Source organism: Boleophthalmus pectinirostris, unplaced genomic scaffold, assembly GCF_026225935.1.
Source record: "Boleophthalmus pectinirostris isolate CB_2022bp ecotype Guang Dong unplaced genomic scaffold, ASM2622593v1 HiC_scaffold_14, whole genome shotgun sequence".
NCBI lineage: Eukaryota > Metazoa > Chordata > Actinopteri > Gobiiformes > Gobiidae > Boleophthalmus > Boleophthalmus pectinirostris.
The window spans coordinates 1,452,883-1,472,199 of NW_026571047.1; the positions used below are offsets into that span (position 1 = coordinate 1,452,883).

Below are 19,317 nucleotides of genomic sequence, written 5' to 3' on the forward strand. Positions count from 1 at the left end.
ACTTCAGAGGCTGTGGAGAGGGGTTTGTTGGGCTCAGTTCCTCACAGACTCACAGAGCAGAGGCACACGGTGATAACAAGAGTCTGGACTACTTCCTTCACGTCATTTTTCACTCCAGAATTGAGATCAGAAAGTGTGCGAATCCTGTGTGACTGTAAACAGGCCGAGCAGTTCATAGATTGTGTTGGTGGTGCATGTTCTCCCAGTTTTAACTCTCCACTCAGTCATTTTTCTGGTGGAGAGTCTGTTACCTGCTGCTCTTATGACAGTGCTATTAAAATGAGGCCATATATTGCTGAAGATTTTTATTTTTATTTTTTATTTACTAATGTTTATTACGGACATCAGAGTCACATGAGACAAGACAAATGTATTTTTTTGAGTGTTGAGCTAAGTGCTAGTTTTCAGCACATGCATAAAAACAGACAAAGTACATTAGTTACATACAGATGTGTCATCCTGGCAGAATCCATGGCAAAGGAGAAATTAAATTTGTCAACTGGACAAACCTTTATTTAGGTCAAAAACAAGTGTGTGTGTTAGTTTCAGAGTAGTTTCAGTGTAGTTAGCTCGTCCCTGCAGGCAGATATAAGGCAGTTTCCACCAGCGTCTGACCAAAAGAAGCAGCTTGCAACTTGCAGGATTCCCACAGTCATGGAAATCCTGGAAAAAAGTCATGGAAATTAAAAATACCATTTTCCAGGCCTGGAAAAGTCATGGGATTTTGTCAATTCAATGAAAGTTTTGGAAAAGTCATGGAATTTTAGTATCTCTTTCACACAACTCCAGCATTTTGTTAAGTTACTATTAGACTATTCTGATTATATGTGAACGTTTGTGTCTTTTGTTTAAAAGAAGCGACAATAAATGCACTGACAGGATTTTGAATGTTCAAAAACTTTAATCCCAAACCATAAGGTGAGTGGAAGGAGTTAACATTTCATATTTAACCCTAAAAGTCTGATCAATGCTACATATGTAGGTGCTGTAAAGTCATGGAAAATTCACTTTAGGTCATGAAATTCATGGAAAGGTTTTGAAATTTTGTCAGTGAAAAAGAGTGGGAACTTTGAACTCGGATGAGCTGCGAAACATTTTCAACCTAAATAAACGTTAAACAGAAAAACAAATAAACAACATTTGGCATTATAACATTTTCAGTGAGCGCATTTTTGGTTGGAAACATACGATCATTTTAATTAAATTTTAGATTTGTTGCTATTTGTTCCCCATTTTAAATCAGCTGGTTACAGTTCCACAATCTGGCCCCTCAGTAGAGAAAGACAATGTAGACAATAGATATAGATATTAGGGGTGTGCAGAAATATTGAAATATCGATATATCGTATGGTTTAATTTCATGATACTGTATTGATATTGTGGGGTGCTGTATTGATATACTGCCAAGGGGTTTTTATTGTTAGTTTTTTTGTTTTTGGATATTTTACTAAATTATGTTGTGAAAGAGCTACAGTTGTGTTGTATGTTTGGAGAAAGAAAACATGTTTATTGAGCACATTAGACATACTCACTGTTTTGAGTAAAATGAGCATTTTTCATTTTCACTTTTCACAGACTTAGTGGTTTAATAAAGACTTTTAATATCACAATGCAATGAATTATTTTTTGTTTTTAATGAACCATATCAAATCTGAATTTGAAATATATCATATCGAATCATATTGAATCGACAGTGCACTGTGGCCTGTGTATCAAGATATGTATCGTATTGGCAGTTTCTCAATGATACCCAGCCCTAACAGAGATATAGATATATAGATAGATGTATATAGGTATAGGATATAGAGAATACAGATGATAATATTGAAACTAACTGATAACTATTCTACATACTTTATCTTTAAAACCCTGCAACAAATAACTATTGAAATGTTTTTGTTTCTATAATGAGTCTTAGAATTCACCTATTCAACTTTCTACAGCTCAAATCTAAATTAAAATGACTCAGATTTCTCCACAAGTGCAGAGATTCAGTTCTATAAATACTGACTTCCATTTATCCTATACTGAACAAAAAGTCTGTCGAGTAATTATCGAGACAGCTCTACTTGGAATGTTCCACAGTATGAAATAAATCTATTTTTTTCAAGAGTAGATGGTCAGAGGGGACGGGGCAGATGTCACAAATTGTCTCCTTCAGAACAAAATCGCTTCTTTTATATGAGATTAATACCAGTTTGGTGCTTCCATTGTTGATTCTGCAGAAAATTGTGCTGCTTCTCAATCCTCTGCGTTGTTCTTTTCCAAGATGACATGTTTGTTTTGACTTTACGGACCATGCGTTTCTCTGATTGGTTAATCCGCCTGTCAGTCATGCTTGAAATTGGGGAGACTATCCACATGAAACAAAACTCGTACATAGTTCAGCATCTTCTCTATCTGCACAAATAAATAGAAGTGAAAGGATTTTTTTCACAGTAGCTTTGAAAAGTGGTGCCATTATTCAACTTTGAAGACGTGATTGCTTTTAACTGTCAGGACTTTATGACACAAGAACCTCATCAACTTCGAGAACGTGAATGTGACCTTTTAATTGTTTCTAAATATGTAATGACAATATTTCTTTCTTTTGTCTTACAGAGAGAAGCCTTGGTTTGATTATGAGTGTCCACCTCACCTTCTAGTGCGCTCCCCTCGTGTTTTCAACTCTTCTCAAGATGGAACTATCCCCTCCGAAGAAGCTGGTTCTCTGACGCCACACTCTCCTGGACCTTTCTACCCTCGCATGTGGACACCTCGTTGGGATTTAGCAGCCGCCTGTGAGCCCTCTCCCAGATGTTTGTGGAAGTTCCAGTGAAGTCGCTCCAGCAGAAGTGAGAGGGAGGACCATGGGGAAGGAGCAGGACCTTCTGGGGGCTGTGAAGAGTGGAGACCTGCTGCTCGCCCACAAGCTCCTGGCCAAAGTCAAGGGCAACAAAGCAAGTGAGTACAGGGGTTCTACGGAGAGGTTCTTCAGTGGGGATCAGTGGTGGGAGTAACATGTTATAAAAGTAATGAATTACTGTGATGCACTGCTTTTTGTTGTAACGCAGTAATGTTACGACATTACATGGAAAACAATAGTAATGTTTTACTTGGTACAAATGTCAGTAACGCGCGTTTCAATGCTTTTTTAACCTGGATTGATGTGGTGGGTGGTTAAAAAAGACCGTTGGGTAACCGCGGGTGAAAGGACCGGCGCAGAACGATCGTACCTTGCAGACCACCTGTTCCACGGTCGCGGGGTTCTCTCAGGAGTGGTCCGAGATTCCAAGTTCTAGTCCAAGATTAGTCCTGGTTCAGTCTTGGTTTAGACCTGGTTTAGACCTAGTTTAGTCCTAGTTTAGTCCTGGTTCAGTCCTGGTTTAGTCCTGGTTTAGTCCTAGTTTAGTCCTGGTTTAGACCTGGTTCAGTCCTGGTTCAGTCCTGGTTTAGTCCTAGTTTATTCCTGGTTTAGACCTGGTTTAGTCCTGGTTCAGTCCTGGTTTAGTCCTAGTTTATTCCTGGTTTAGACCTGGTTTAGTCCTGGTTTAGTCCTAGTTTAGTCCTGGTTTAGACCTGGTTCAGTCCTGGTTCAGTCCATATGTGGCGCAAAAGTTCAGCATCTTCACAGTTCTTTTGGTGAGAGTAATTTAAAAGTGCTGTAATAGTCGTGTAATGTTTTACATTTTAAATACAGTAATATTATAATGTAACAAATGACTTGGAAATGACAGAAACAAGTCATAAATAACACATTACAGTTTGAAAGTCACTTGTCCAACAGTGGTGGGGATGGGGGGGTAATAGTTGTGGTACATTTTGTGTAATTGTGATACTTACATGTGCTTCTCTTCTAGATCATGTCCTTCTGTAAATGTGTACAGTTTTAAGCCTGTCACAATAACACATTTTGAAACAGGGAACATTAACACAGATATACTGAGTTAAATTATAATATGGAAATATGTGCCACTGAATTGATGTAGTATTTATTGTGACAGATCTGTAATTAGATTGGAATGTTATTTAATCTTTTGAAGCTGAGCCTATGTATTCATATGAAAAGTCTCTATTGTGTGCTGCTCCTGTTTGTTCACTCTGAGCCTAACAGAAGGTTCAGTCCTGATTCAGACTCGTAACAGTCCTCTTGTGGCAGTCCTGGTTTAGTCCTGGTTCAGTTCTGGTCCAGTCCAGGTTCAGTCCAGTTCTCTGCTCATTAAACACATGAGAAGTGAATATTTAGTAGTTTTCAAAGTACACTTCTCTGGCACGAGCGGTAAACACAGCAGCGTGTTAAATATCCACATGCATATTCAATCATGTATTTAGCGTCCCTCTGGGTTTGCAGACTTTCTCATTGATCTCTGACTCTTTTTGGATACTTTAAAAACTCAGACAGAGCTCAGACTGGTCCCAGCCCCTGTGTGTGCATGTGTGTGTGTGTGTGTGTGTGTGTGTGTAAACGGAGAGAGAGGGTGAGGGACGATGTGGGTCGAGAGAGAGGGAGCGATCTCAAATCAATGTATTTAAATTTTCACGCTGCTGTGCCACACCACAGGACATTTCAGCACAGATACTGCAGTTTGACCTCCTCTCACTCCTCTCACAGTCATTTAGTGAATCCAAGTGTGGGTGTTGGATCAGCTGATTTCACACAGTGTGGGTGTCACATTGGGTGCTGTGCAGCTGTGAGCGCACCCTAAGTCTGGATAACAACATGTTTATGTTAACCAGATGAGAATCTTGGATGCTGTGTTTCTTCAGTCTTATTTTAAAGTGCACTAGTTCTTTGCTGAAGTTTCCAATCCCTGTTTGTCTCCATGGAAACTGTGCATTGCTTCCAATGTTCCACAATATGGCTTTAAACTTGTCTATTTGCATTTCCGATTCATTATTATTAATTACAGCCACAGGTGCTTTTACTGTATTTCTAAGAGCTTGTATTGTCACTGTGAGCGTGCTGGACACTTCTTCTGTCTAGATGTTAGGGCTGTGCAAAAATATTGAAATATCGATATATCGTATCATTTAATGTGATGATACAGTATCGATATCGTCGGCTGCTGTATCGATATATCACCATATATATTGGTATATTTTACTAAATGATTTTATTACAGAGCTACAGTTTTGTTTGTTTAGAGGAAGGAAACTCATTTATGCAACACATTTGAAAGTTTCACTGTTTTGATGATTAAAATATTTGTGTTTTATATGAACTTTAATAATAATAATAATAATGATGGATAATGCATCAGTTTTATACAGCACTTTTTTTCTGGACACTCAAAGACACTTCACAGTTCATTATTCATTCAATCCATACCAGTGATAGTAAACTACTATTGTAGCCACAGCTGCCCTGGGGCAAACTGACGGAAGTGAGGCTACCAATCTGCGCCGTCGGCCCCTCCAACCACCACCACCATCACTCACACACACACCTCTTTGATACTAGGCAATGTGGGTGAAATGTCTTGCCTAAGGACACAACGACTTCTAGTATCACAGACATTTATTTTTTATTGAACCGTGTCGAATCGATTTGAAATATATTGTATCGAATCGAAACTGCACTGTATCGAGATATCTATCATATCTGCAACTTCTTAATGATATCAGCTTTATTAGTTGTGTTTATTAAATCTTCTTATCTTAAAAACGTGGATCATTACTGTGAGTGGGCTTGCATCTCCACAAACCTGACTCTTATTTGGCCTGTAGAAGAAACTCCTCCTGCGTGTTTCCATGGAAATGTTGTTCCTTTGGTTATAATCTTCCACAGTATGTCAGAATGTTCCAAAGTATGGCTTTAACTTTATTTCCATGGAATCATACAGGTGACGTGCCTCCATCAGAAAGTCTCTCCTCATCTTACCTTTCTGTCCTTCGAAACTTCACAAAGATCAGGTTATCAGGCACAGACCCACGTCCCACACCACTCACCACAACTTCTGACAGACGGGATTCAAAGTGCCCCAAAACATGAGCTAATCTGCGCTCTGCAAATCTGCTCTGCTGTGAGGGCCTTTCTCCTCGGGGGCCGCCTTATCTGCACATGTCCCAGAGCGCGTGCTGCTGGTACAGGGCCATTGTTCACGAGTACCCAGCCACGGCTCATCTCGGGCGTGGACAGTGAAGGCCAAGAGTCCCCCCCCCTGCTGTGGAGCATCAGAGGAGGCTTTCATCAGAACAAAGAGCGCGCTGTCAGACGAGCGCAGGGGAAGGAGGCACGAACCGCTGGATCGCATGGAAACTGATTCAAATCTATTCAGAAAAAAGATATATTTGATTTATTTTTTTTTTTTCCCAAGGTACTTTCATAAGACACTGGAGGACACTTTTCTACTTTAAAGGGCAATATTACAGTATATCACTCTTTTCAGATCTATGTATATAATGTTGCTTTATGTCCAAAAACACATCTAGAGTTGTGTTTTGTTTCATTCACACATGTTTAACACACAAACCCTGCACATTTAGGCCGAGTTCTCACTCCATACACCTTCACTAGAGAAGTTCCAGATGATTTCAGACTTGCTCATCTCTACTGAACTTAAGGTAAAACTTGAAAACTGCTGCTTCATGACATCACAAGTTGGAACAGAGCATTCTGAGTTTTGGAGAAGTAGACAGACTAATAATAAAAACACATGTTTTTGGGGAGGTAACAACATTCTGACATGACTTGAAGATCACAAGAGTCAGATTTGTGTAAAATAGAACCTTTACATGAGCTGTACATGATTATTACAATCTTCAGAACATGAAAAACAGAAATATTTCATTTTAACTTACCTTATGCATTCTGAGCATCCTAATTATTCACCACGGTGACTTTAGAAACAACATTCACAACACGCAAAGGCCAGAGCTGAGTTTTGTCTTCACGGGAATGTTAACAAACGTCCTGATTCTCAAAATGCTTTATAATAACATGACTAAGGCTGTCACAATAATCAATAAAATCAGTCACTGTGGTACTAAGAGGTCCACTGCGGTGCATGTTGGGCCAAAGCGATCTCCGCATGTGACCAACGTAACCCGATCCAGAGTCCTGCACAGGTGAATTTTTAGAGACCCGCACTCGCCCAGAACCCTTAACATTCCACCGCCTGTGCCCGTGATAACCCAGGACTAACCCAGGACTAACCCAGGACTAACCCAGGACTAACTGACCCGACCTGGTGCGGGACTGACCCGACCTGGTGCGGGACTCTGACCCGACCTGGTGCGGGACTCTGACCCGAACTGCCACAGTAAGAGCTGGAGAGATGCAGCGGCACTTGTTCCAAATCCAAATGTTACTTCTGTCATGCTACAAATGCTATATCCCCACAACAACCAAGGTACATGTGCACCTGCAACAAGTACATCATCAGAGAGTTTTCAGAGCCACTGGAAATATTGTAACGGGTGTGAAGTGGGGGAGGGGGTGTGATGTCACTGCATACTGCACTGTTGAGCCGCTAAACCGCACCACATGAGAGATTCCCTAACCGCGACAGCCATAAACATGACAAACACAATCAATATTGAGCTCTAAAAAAGATGCATTCATTTCTGTGTAGACTCTGCACCTGACTGGGCGACAGGTGCGCTGGAGGAGAGGCATTTAGGTGTTTTCAAGAAAACTCCTGCACACTGTCTCAATCCTGTTTTTTCTTTTATTGAGACGACGTTTTGATCCCTCAGACTTTTCTCAGGTGTGAGGACAGGCTCTTCCTCTCCCCGCTGTCCTCACACCTGAAGAAGCTCTAAAAATGATGGCCTCTCTGTCATTTACAGAACAATAAGTGGATATAGTTGTTATCAGAAAAAGCCTCGATGACAAAAATTCACAAACAAGAAATGGCGCACAGAAAATATTAGTAGTAAGAGTAATAACAGCACAATTCAGTCAAATATAATAAAAAGATGTGATTGTTTGTGAGTGTTCCTGCTGTGCACTGACAGGATCAGGTCCTGCAGTCAAGTGGCCTCCCTTCAGCCCTGTCTCCATCAGCGCTCATGGATTGGCCGACACTGACCTGCTGTCATCACCACACTGAAATAGTCCTGGTCCTCTGGTGCCTCTCTCAGGACCTTTAGCCTCAATACCATGTGCCTGGCAAATCCACACGCAGATCTGTGTGTGTTTTATACAGAGGGACGTCAGCATGATCACCGCCTCTGACACACCCCCACACACAAACAAAAGGACATTTCTCTCTCACAGTTGTTGTTTCTCTTCTATGCGGACAATCTAATCCATTAGGCTTATTCCAAAAAGTGTGAACTCGAGGAATATGGTGATATCATATCGTCAGAGTTCTCACAATAATATCTTGGACCATCACAATATATCGAATTACAAGTCTCTTTGCTTAAATGAAGAGTTATGATGCAGCAACAGCTAAAAAAGACAGAGAGAACTACATCAACCATGATCCTTTGCTCCATTTCAGTGCAGACTACAAGAAGAAATAACAGTTGGGTCTGGTCAAGTGGTAACGGAGGGAAACAGGGGCAGATTTTTTACATTCAAATGTCTCTTATTCAGAAACTAGAGGGACTATTGAAATAAGTAAAGTATCAGAATGTAGGAAAGAGTTACACTCCAACAGGGTCAAGTTAAACCTGTGATATTCTTTCAAGTTGTTGACAAAAAATTTAAAAACTCATGTTAGTAACAGAGGGAATGAAATATGCAGCACTTTTTGGGCAATAAATACAAACAGTGATAACTAGCGATTCTCACTTACATATCCTTAACAAACTGGTTTGAATATTTGCTTCATATAGTTTTCTACCATATGGTACAAGATTAGGCTGAAAAACCTCTTACTTTTTGAGTCATGAGTTTTTTTATTAAGAAAGGTCATGGTAACGGAGGGAAAATTGTGAATACTTTAATATTACTTCAAAATGAAAGGAAACTATTTCTATAAAATATGTCAGTCCTTCCAAGCTCATTTTTATCATTTTAAATACATTTTTTTTGAAAAATCATGTACCTTCATCAACAGTTCAAAGATGGAATAACACAAGATATGATGAAATACATCCATTTATTGACATGATTTGCAGGTCTTTGAAATTTGAGAGATAATTTTTGTTCCATGTTTCATACATGGTCTGTTTAAAACGTATGGAACTTTAGAACCAAAAATGGTCCAGAAAAAACAGTTTCATAAACTAGAGTACATATGTATCTGTTCAATACATTTTTATATCAGATGCATTAACTTGAATTTTTGGCCTTGCTGTTTACTTCTGCTTGACCGGTCCCAGTTCTAACACTTTTAAGTCTTAGTTCTTTGGATTAAATCTTGTCAAGGCATTTTAAGAGGAAAAAGTAGTGTATTTATGGTTTAGCCTCCACCAAATATGAATAAATATGGGGTGAGATGGGGCGTGAGATGTACATCATGAAAATATCATCCTGAGAGATTTGGATATTGTTACATCCCTAATCGTGAGCTTCCCAAATATAAATATCATAAAAAATAAATATCGTACCGTGAGGTTCATACCTTGACAATATCATACCGTGAAACTTGAATATCGTTATATCCCTACTCAATACTGATTCCGATGCTACTATGATAATAAAAAAAAACATCATTTAGACAATAGAATATTATTTTCAACATTAAGTGGTAGTATTTTCTTTTCTTCTCCAGTGGTCTTAGATGTGTGTACTCCCTTAGTGGTCTGGGTAGGCTGGTAGGGAGTATCAGATTTTTTTATTTATTTTTTGACAACACTAGTCTCCTAATAAACATGTTTACAGTTATGGTAGCCAGGTGCACTTGACACCGTGTGTGTGTGCATGCGTGTTTGTGTGTGTTTGTGTGTGTTTGTGCGTGTGGAGGAAGGGAGGGGTCACATGCTGCACATTTCCCCCGCGGCGGTGCTCAGCCGGGGGCCACATACTGCACCTGCACCAGCCTCGGCTCTGTGTGCCCTGGAGGGTGCGGGGGTCAGGGGTCAGAGGTCAGCAGCAGGATTTGGTCCACGCGTGTGTGCGCTGTGACGGGCCCCAGACGCTTACATCACACTGGAATAACACACACTCAGTCACAGTTAGGAGAGGCCCGACACTTGAGTCACACATTAAACCCAGAGAAAAATGATCTGTTTGATGTGAGCTTTCAACTTTCCTTCTGCAAAGTCCATTTATTTCAGTGCAAACACTCACAAGCATTATAAAAAAAGCCTGACAAATGATATTACAAGTGTATTTACTTTTAACATTTAACAGTTTTAACATTTAAAACATGTTATATAGCTCATATGATTAAAAAGTAAAATACTAATATTGACGTATAAAACACAGACACATTGTTTATTTTGTTTATTTAATAATTGAATGGGACAACATGTTTTAATATAAGAATATTTGTAACTTTTTAAATGTGTTTTTTGAACATGTCAAATAAGACATAATTATATAAATGAAAATGTACAAGTTAAAATAAAATAGAAAAATAAGTAATAAAAATATCAGTTATATATAAGAGGTCAAAGGAAGACAAAGATGACTGACAGGACACAGGGTTCTCTTACATAAGGTGAGTTATACAGTTGTAGGGAGTATTATCTGTTACATAAAGGTGAGTTGTTCAGTTGTAAGGAGTATTATCTGTTACATAAGAGTGAGTTGTTGTACAGTTGTAGGGAGTATTATCTGTTCCATAAAGGTGAGTTGTTGTACAGTTGTAGGGAGTATTATCTGTTACATAAAGATGAGTTGTTGTACAGTTGTAGGGAGTATTATCTGTCACATGGGAATATAACATAAATTACCATTCAGTGTTGAAAATCTTCTTGTATAACGGCAATAAGAGGATTTTTAGAAGTGCAGTATGTTATATTTCAGCTGATGGTGGAGGTTGGCAGTCTTACATCTGTCAGTGTGCCCCAGTCACCAACTCCACTTCCTGTCCATCCAAACACAGAAGCTTTTGGCCAGTCGACAGAATTACATTTAATTTTGCTCTGTAACCTACTTGGGTATTTGAGGGATATCAGATACGGGAGCATTCTTAACCGTGACCGTCCTGATATGATTTTGGTTTGAGCTAACCCCTCTGTGAGTGCACTGTCCTGGAGGAGAGGATCAGTGATGGATGTGGAGCTGAGGAGGAGGTTTGTGTCTGATCTGCTGACTCCAGGAACTCTGCTCACCAGCCCCACCACCCTCATCACTGACACTGTACGAGCCGTGTGTGAGGGGGAAACAGAGCTGCAGCTAAAGATGATTCTAACACAGAAAAGATTGTAATGAATGAGAATAACAGGACAATCCTAATAAAGTTCATCTAATTATCCTTATTGTAAACAGCAATACAATTAAATGGCACAGATTAAAGTTCAGAATTTCAGCATTGAAACTGGCAACCCCAAACAAGAGACTGATGTGGGGCTCATTCTGCTTTTTAATTGGATAATCATCTTGAACCAAAACACCAAATTGTAACACAAACAGCTTGTCCATCATGTCCAATGTTTTTGTAATTAAAAATAAGTCGGCTTTACAGTTGTGATCAGTAAAATAGTAGGGCTCTAACGATATCCAAGTCTCACGATACAATATCATCACGGTATGATATTTATTGCGATATCGTGGGAAAGCTCACGATATGGTGAGGAGTCTCACGATTAGGAATGTCACAATATTCAAATCTCTCTGTACGATATTTTCACGATGTACATCTCACGGTACGATATTTTGTGGAGGATAATAAAACTGTTAATATTCTACTTTTTCCATCTTAAAATTCCTTGACAAGACTTAATCCAAAGAACTAAGACTTAAAAGTGTTAGAACTGTTATTTCTTCTTGTCGTCTGCACTGAAACGGAGCAAAGGATCATGGTCTATGTAGTTCTCTGTCTTTTTTTTAGCTGTTGCTGCATCATAACTCTTCATTTAAGTAAAGAGACTTGTGATTCGATATATTGTGATGGTCCACGATATTATTGTGAGAACTTTGACGATATGATATCACCATATTTTGGTTATTGTTACAAGTATTAAGCTTCTACATTTAAAAAAAAAAATCTTGAAAAAACCCTTCATTAAAAATACAAGAAACAAAACTTCACTTCATCATCAAAACATGTATGTATTTATTTTTAATTTTTTATTTCAGGATTCGGCTACTATGTTCATTGTTAAGAGTGAATGTGATCGGTGCTTTCTTTAGAGTCTGTGACATTATGGCAAATAGACCTCTGTAAAACTCTTGTGGAAACCTGATTTTTTTGTATTTTCCTTCATGGAGACTTCTGACTGGAGCCTCTGGGAATGTGATGGGTGTCACTGGTCCTTCAAAGGTCCTGTGATTATTACGTCTTTGTCCAAACACACGCTCGCTTTCATGTGCACCACAGCCCCGCCCTCTGCCTACAGCCCTGCCCTCTGCTTTGTGCACACAAACTCGCACATGCACGCACAAAAGAAAAGATCATATTTGAACATCTGTCGCGTCACTCACTGGACACTGCATCATGACCAAAGTCGTGAGCCGGTCTGTCGTGTTGGTTGTTTAAAAGAAGTGCAGGACTCTGTTGGCACATTTAGTAACTTCTTGAACAAATTGTACTTCTCAGAGTAGTTCTCAGACACCTACTTTTAATCCTATTTCAGCAATATATTGTACAGTGTAACAGTACTCTACAGTACTACAAAAACTTTATGTCCACAGTATGAGATGATCTGAACATTTGTGTTTCTTGCAGCGCTCCTTCAGATATGATTTACTTTGTCTAATTTTTATAATAATAATAATAATAATTAGGGGTGTCAAAGTATCATGTTAATTGCGATTAATTAATTACAGTTGTATTTAGCGCGTTATGTTTTTTTAATCGCGTTAATCTCATTTTTTATCTCTTTAACTTTAATGTTTCTGTGTGCGAGTTGCCTTATTATAAAATCTGTTTTTATGTGTTGTTGGGACAGTAACACATCGCTCCCGCAAAGAATTGTAATTTTCATTCCCGTTCTCGCCGCATCTGCGATAAACCTGCACACGTCTGATCTCTGAAAACATCACAACACAGACACAGAACAGACTCACCTTCATCATCAACATCCCTCTGTCACAGAGAGAACACTCATATTCCACTGAGTCGTGTCCTTTAGTCCCACAGAAGCTGAACCGCATCAGCAGCACAAGAGCGTTTTTTTTTTTCCTGGCTTAGTTTATGCAAATGAGCCATGCAGTTTTTAAGTTTGGTTTCTGTGAGACTTGCATTCATTCAAATCTGCATTAAACACATTCTAATATCAAACGGTCTGATGTGGTTCTAGAGTGTTCATGGTTTATATGTTGTAAAGTTGAGTTTTTTTATGCACATTAGTAACAGTAATAATAATGATGATACTGTGGAATGTAAGTGACTGCATCTGTTAAAGTTTGTTAAACAATAAATAACTTTATAAAGTCACTTTTTTTGTTCTATATCAGTCTTTTGATTTGCCACAATAATGTAAAAATGAATTTAAATGAAAATACCTCAAATTGAAGGCTTTTCTCAGCAATTTATAGGTGAGATTAAAAAGAGATTAATTAGATTAATTAATTACAGATCATAATTAATTAATCTCTAAATTTTTTTTATCGCCTGACAGCACTAATAATACTAATGATGCATCAGTTTTATATAGCGCTTTTTTGGACACTCAAAGACGCTTTACAAAGCATTATTCAGTCACTCCACGTTCAGTGGTGGTAAGATACTACTGTAGCCACAGCTGCCCTGGGGCAAACTGAAGGAAGCAAGGCTGCCAATCTGCGCCATCAGCCACTCCGACCACCACCATCACTCACACACACACCACTTTCATACTAGGCAATGAAGGTGACGTGCCTTGCCTAAGGACACAGCAACAGTTTATCTTTGTCCTTTGAAAATAATGCACATAAATAACAGTATGTTTTGTTTGTTTTTATGTTATTGCACTGAAAAACATAAAAAAAACTAAAACAAACAAACAAAAAAAAAAAAACATGCATCCATCGTTACTCTGAGTGGGCTTCCATCACCATAAACCTGACTCTTCGTCATCCTTTGGCTGTAAGGAAGATGACTGGCCAACCATCCAAGTGGCTTTTCTGGTTTGGAACTGCTTCCACACTGGTGTATAAAACATATCTATATCCATGAAGAATGTTCCAGAGTATGGCTTTCACTTTCTGTTTCCATGGAATCATCAGGAAAGTTACATACAGTGTCCTTAATGTTTTTCCACTTACACGAACTAAATTTTTTGAAACTTTGAATCATTTTTGAATCACTGCTTTATAGTTTTCAGCAGGAATGATCAGACCTGATTCTCGTTCACATTCTGAACATGTGAAGTTTACGGAGACAGACTCAAAACTCCAGGCCATGATTCTCCGCTCGTGTTACCGCCATCGCAGTAGTGACGACTCTTCCTGGAGAATCATGTGTTTTCATGTCAGAACCATACCACTGGTGTTCACTGCGGTAAAGTGAAGGCTCCTTTGAGAACAGACTTTAAAAAAGCTAAACTTGACAGTTCTCCTCAGTCTGAATTATTCAAACCTCCTCCTCTGAGCCTGACTTTGGGATTCTCTTTAGCGGTTGAGTCCTGCTGAGACTGTCCTGCGTTGGGCTCTGAAGCCGCCTCTCATCACGCTGCCTCTGTTCATCAGGAGATTTGAAGTGTGTTTGAAAGTGACTTCTGATTAGAGATAGAGATAAACTTTTCCTCTCACATTAGTCGATATTTAGTTTGGTGTGACGGACTGTTAGAAGGAAAGACATAAAGCATTATTTTAACACTGTGCCCAGAAAACACTGCACACTACGAGACCACACTGCTCCCTGAAGAGATAACAGCACAGAAGTACTTTTCTCATTTTACTTTTATTTTTTCAGTTCACAGTATCAACAGTAATTGTGTCATTGTTTTTGAAAACTCATAATTGGCCCCGTGTATCAGCCCAAAAATATCAACCATTATCTGTTACATAAAGGTGAGTTGTACAGTTGTAGAGAGTATTATCTGTTCCTTAAGGGTGAGTTGTTGTACAGTTGTAGGGAGTATTATCTGTTACAGAAGGGTGAGTTGTTGTATAGTTGTAGGGAGTATTATCTGTAAATAAATTTGCTTTATAGACTTTATGTCGCTGAAAGTTCTGGATGATTTTTCCTTCTGTGCTCTTATCGTTGTGTTCACGTTGCTGAGAGTAAGTTTTGTTTGTTGTAGCTGCAGCTCGTCGTCGTCCTTGAGGAGAGGAAGTATCCGCTCTTGATAAAAGTGTATCGTTGTGAGGACTGTCCAAGGACCAGGTCACAACACAAGTATTCAGAGCACAGGTTTGACTGTGTGTCTCAGATGTCTGTGTCTCAGATGCAGTTTCACACCTCCTCAGAACAAGCAGAGATGGAAGCCCTGCAGGGACACGCTGTTGACTAGGAACAAACAGTGAAAATAGGTCACACAGGGAGTCTTCTTTACATTGAGGTGAGGTGGGTTTGTCCATTACTGCTGAACTCTCTGCCTGATATACATGCCTTAACACCAGGGCTGGGTATCATGCAGAAGTTGCTGATATAATACAAACCTCGATACATAGACCATGATACAATACATATCTCAATACAGTGAGGTTTTGTTTGATACGATATATTTCAAATCGATTCAATACGGTTCAATAAAAATAAAGGCTAAATCATGTCTGTGATAATAAAAGTCTTTGTTAAACCATTTCTTGTGCAGAGTTCAAATGAAACACAAACAATTTTAATCCTCAAAACAATTTTAATTCTAAAAACAAACAAAAAACACCAGAACTGTAGCTCTGTAACAAAATAATTGATTAAACTATACCAAAAAATACTCTTGGCAGCCCAGAATATACTGTATCATCACATTAAATGATACAATATATTGATATTTCAATATTTTTGCACACCCCAACTTAACACCAGATATAGGAATGGGTCATTACGATGGAGCTTCAGCAGGTTCAGAGGTGTTTCTAGAAGTACTATTATTAAAGTAATCCAAAAAGTTATTGGTGCCCACTAGAGGGGTGTAAAAGTACTTAAATATCGATATCGATAGGGCCCATCTCATGCAAAATCAACTTTTCAGAGCTTTCTACTTTCTAAGAGTGATGTGTGGGTCTCTGTGCTTTCTCAGGACGGGCGGGGGGATGAGCAATAGTCGGCCTTTCATAGTTCCTGGTCTGTGACTACTAAATCAGTAAGATTTCAGAACTATTGTGTAATGGATGTTCCAAAACCCAAATTGTGCTTGTATATGTGCAGAAGATACAATGTGAAAAGAGTTATTTTGCATCAGATGAGCTCTTTAATGTGATGATACAGTATTGATATCGTGAGCTGCTGTATCGATATATCACCAAGAGTATTTTTTGGCATATTTTACTCAATTATTTTCTTACAGCGCTACAGTTTTGTTTTGTTTACAGGAGGGAAACTCATTTATGTGACACATTTGACATTTTCACTTTTAAGGGTTAAAATGTTTGTGTTTCATATGAACTTTGCACAAGAAGTGATTTAACAAAGACTTTTAGTATCACAGACATGATTTAGACTTTATTTTTATTGAACCGTATCAAATTGAACTGCAACTGCACAGTATCGAGATATGTATCGTATCGTGGCCTGTGTATCAAGGTATGTATCGTATCGACAATTTGTTAATGATACCCGGCCCTAGTGTCCACAATTGTTCTTTTAATGCAGGTTTGAATCCCTGCTGTCTCTGCTTTACAACACTAAACTCACAAGCCCAAACACAATTTGGATTTTTATATGAATTATCTTGATTCTTTTAATGGTTCACCATGGATTTGTTACTGATAATCAGCCCGCCAACACATTGTCTGAACCTGGAATGTTCCACAGTATGTGCAGCATCACACGTGTAATTAGGTAAATGCAGTCGATTAAAGTCTAGTTCTCGTTTCGTTGATTCATTGGTTTGTCTACCCTTTGTATTAGTCGACTTAAAAGTGTTTATTTTAAAAAAAGAGAGAGAAATGAGAAGGGGTGGAGTTCGCTGGAGTTCTGGGAGTGAATTCACCGGTGATTCTTTGTTTACATAGTTAATCCTCTTGAGCTTGTGGTCGTATGAGGACAGTTTGGCTCAGATAAATGGTCAGATTGTAGAGATACTGAACAGTGCTGAGAGGTTTCCAGTCACTTCTGAGAATGTGTGTCGTGGACCTCGGGGCTCTGACACCTTGGCAGTGTGATCCGGAGTGGACTTAAAGACTGTGGACTCCGGCATGGGTCACTGGTGATGTGACACTAACCAGCCAGGATTCAACCCAACTTGCACTTTTTGATGCAAACGAGATTCTATGGTGCTCTGAGTGTGAACAGAGTAAACCCCAGTGAGACGACAGAAAACAGAACCAGACCAAACCGACAGTGAGACGCAGAGACATAGAGTGAATAGTATACAGTATACCGTTGTGTAGGGTTGGCCCATATGCCAAAAAAATTGATATCACAATTTAGGACTGGGCGATATGGAGCAAAAATATATCTCGATATATTTTGCTATATCTCGATATACGATATATATCTCGATATGTGTACAGGAAAAATAACCCCCTAAAACTACTGCAAAAACAAATATGCCAAATTCCACAATGTAATTTTTTTATTGAAGTGCAAGAGGTGGGCAGTTCATATAGGAACAACATGCTTCTGCCACATTTAAGATTACAAAAAACCCCTAATTACATCAATAATAATTTCACTGTAAAATAAAAGAAATAGCCCTAATACATATTGCCTTCTTTACATTCATAAATTAAACAGCTCAACTCAAACTCATCTTTGCATTAACTCTGATAACCGCACGATAACCATGAGCTCCTTTAGCAGAAGAAGCTCAGGATGTTCCTTATCTGAACAGATCCATGTTCCTCACCAGTGTAAGGAGCTCTGAGGTTTCCCACAATCCACTGCAGATCAAACCCAACGTTTCCAAACACTGTTGTACAAGTGACACTGCAACAGATTATTGATTCAAATCTTCTACATAAATTAACTTTACATTACTAAACTTTATAACATATAAACACAACGACTCTAGAACCACATCAGCCCGTTTGACATTATAATGTGCTTAATGCAGTTTTGCCACATGTGTTTACATTTTACAGAAATGAAACTTAAAACCGCATAGTTTGCATAATTTGCATAAACAGCTCACTCCTTGTGCCGCTAATGTGGTTCAGCTTCTTTTGGACTGCAGGACATGACTCGGTGGGATATGAGGATGTGCTGATGGTCTTGTCTATAAATGGTGGAAAAGGTTAGTGGTACTAGAAGCTTTTCACTGGCACCAACTTTGGGCATTTATGGTGTTAGGCGTGTTCTGTGGTGGTAGTGAGGAGTGATTGAGACAAAGCAGCAAAATCAGGGAAGCGGGGGTGCACACAGAGGAGACAAACAAGTGAAGCAGCGAAATCAGAATTGAATATAAGCAATATATACAATATTTCAGAATACATATCGACTTTAAGAAATAGCTTGTTATATTTAAAATATCGAGATATCGCCCACCCCATCACAATTCTCTTGGAGCCAGGTCACAATTTAGATTTGTTCACAATTCATGTAGACTTACTGTACTTTTTTGGACTGTAAGGCACACTTAAAATCCTTTAATTTTCTCAAAAATTGACAGTACACCTTATAATCTGGTTGTGCCTACTGACCTCAAACCGATTTTATGTGGTACACGGTGCTCAAAAATCTGTGAAAATGTTTTAGTACGACTTTGGCAAGCTATGAAGTCGCACCACTTGATGGATTGTCGGAGCATTACGATCTGCCGATGGATCACGGACACCAGGGCAAAGGATCAGTCTCAAGTGTCGTCCGAGCATTCACAAAGGCTCGAATCATCACTGAACAGCGAAGTAACAGCGACAAGACTGACTCGGAAAATGACGAGAGGGATGCAGGCTCGATGCCGAAATCGCCCAACTGTTAAACTCAGACACTGCAAATGAAGAACTTGGTAGAATTGTGGAAGAGGAATGAACTGAAAAAGTCAGTGTATCTGTTACAACTGAACAATGTTGACAGTTTTTGTGAATGAGTTCAACAAAGTTTGACTTATCTATTTTGTTTCACTTAATGCGCCTTATAATCCGGTGTGCCTTATGTATGAAAATAGAGAATGAGAGAGTGAGAGAATTCAACATTATTGATATTGTGCCTTAAAATCCGCACTTAAAATCCGATGCGTCTTATAGTCTGAAAACTACAGTATGTGTGATATGTAGCCTTATGTTTATAGTGCCTGGTGGAACTATCT

General features: G+C 38.9%; 1 protein-coding gene across 1 annotated transcript in view; it reads left to right on the top strand.

Annotated features, from left to right (window-relative positions):
* The window catches only part of LOC110154052 (caskin-2-like), a 154,525-nt gene that overhangs the window by 13,047 nt on the left and 122,161 nt on the right, over positions 1-19,317 (top strand). Inside the window, exon 2 of the mRNA XM_020917986.2 lies at positions 2,602-2,943. Coding sequence (XP_020773645.2) covers positions 2,850-2,943 — 94 coding nt within the window. The 5' untranslated portion in view covers positions 2,602-2,849. The remainder of the gene's footprint in view (positions 1-2,601; positions 2,944-19,317) is intronic.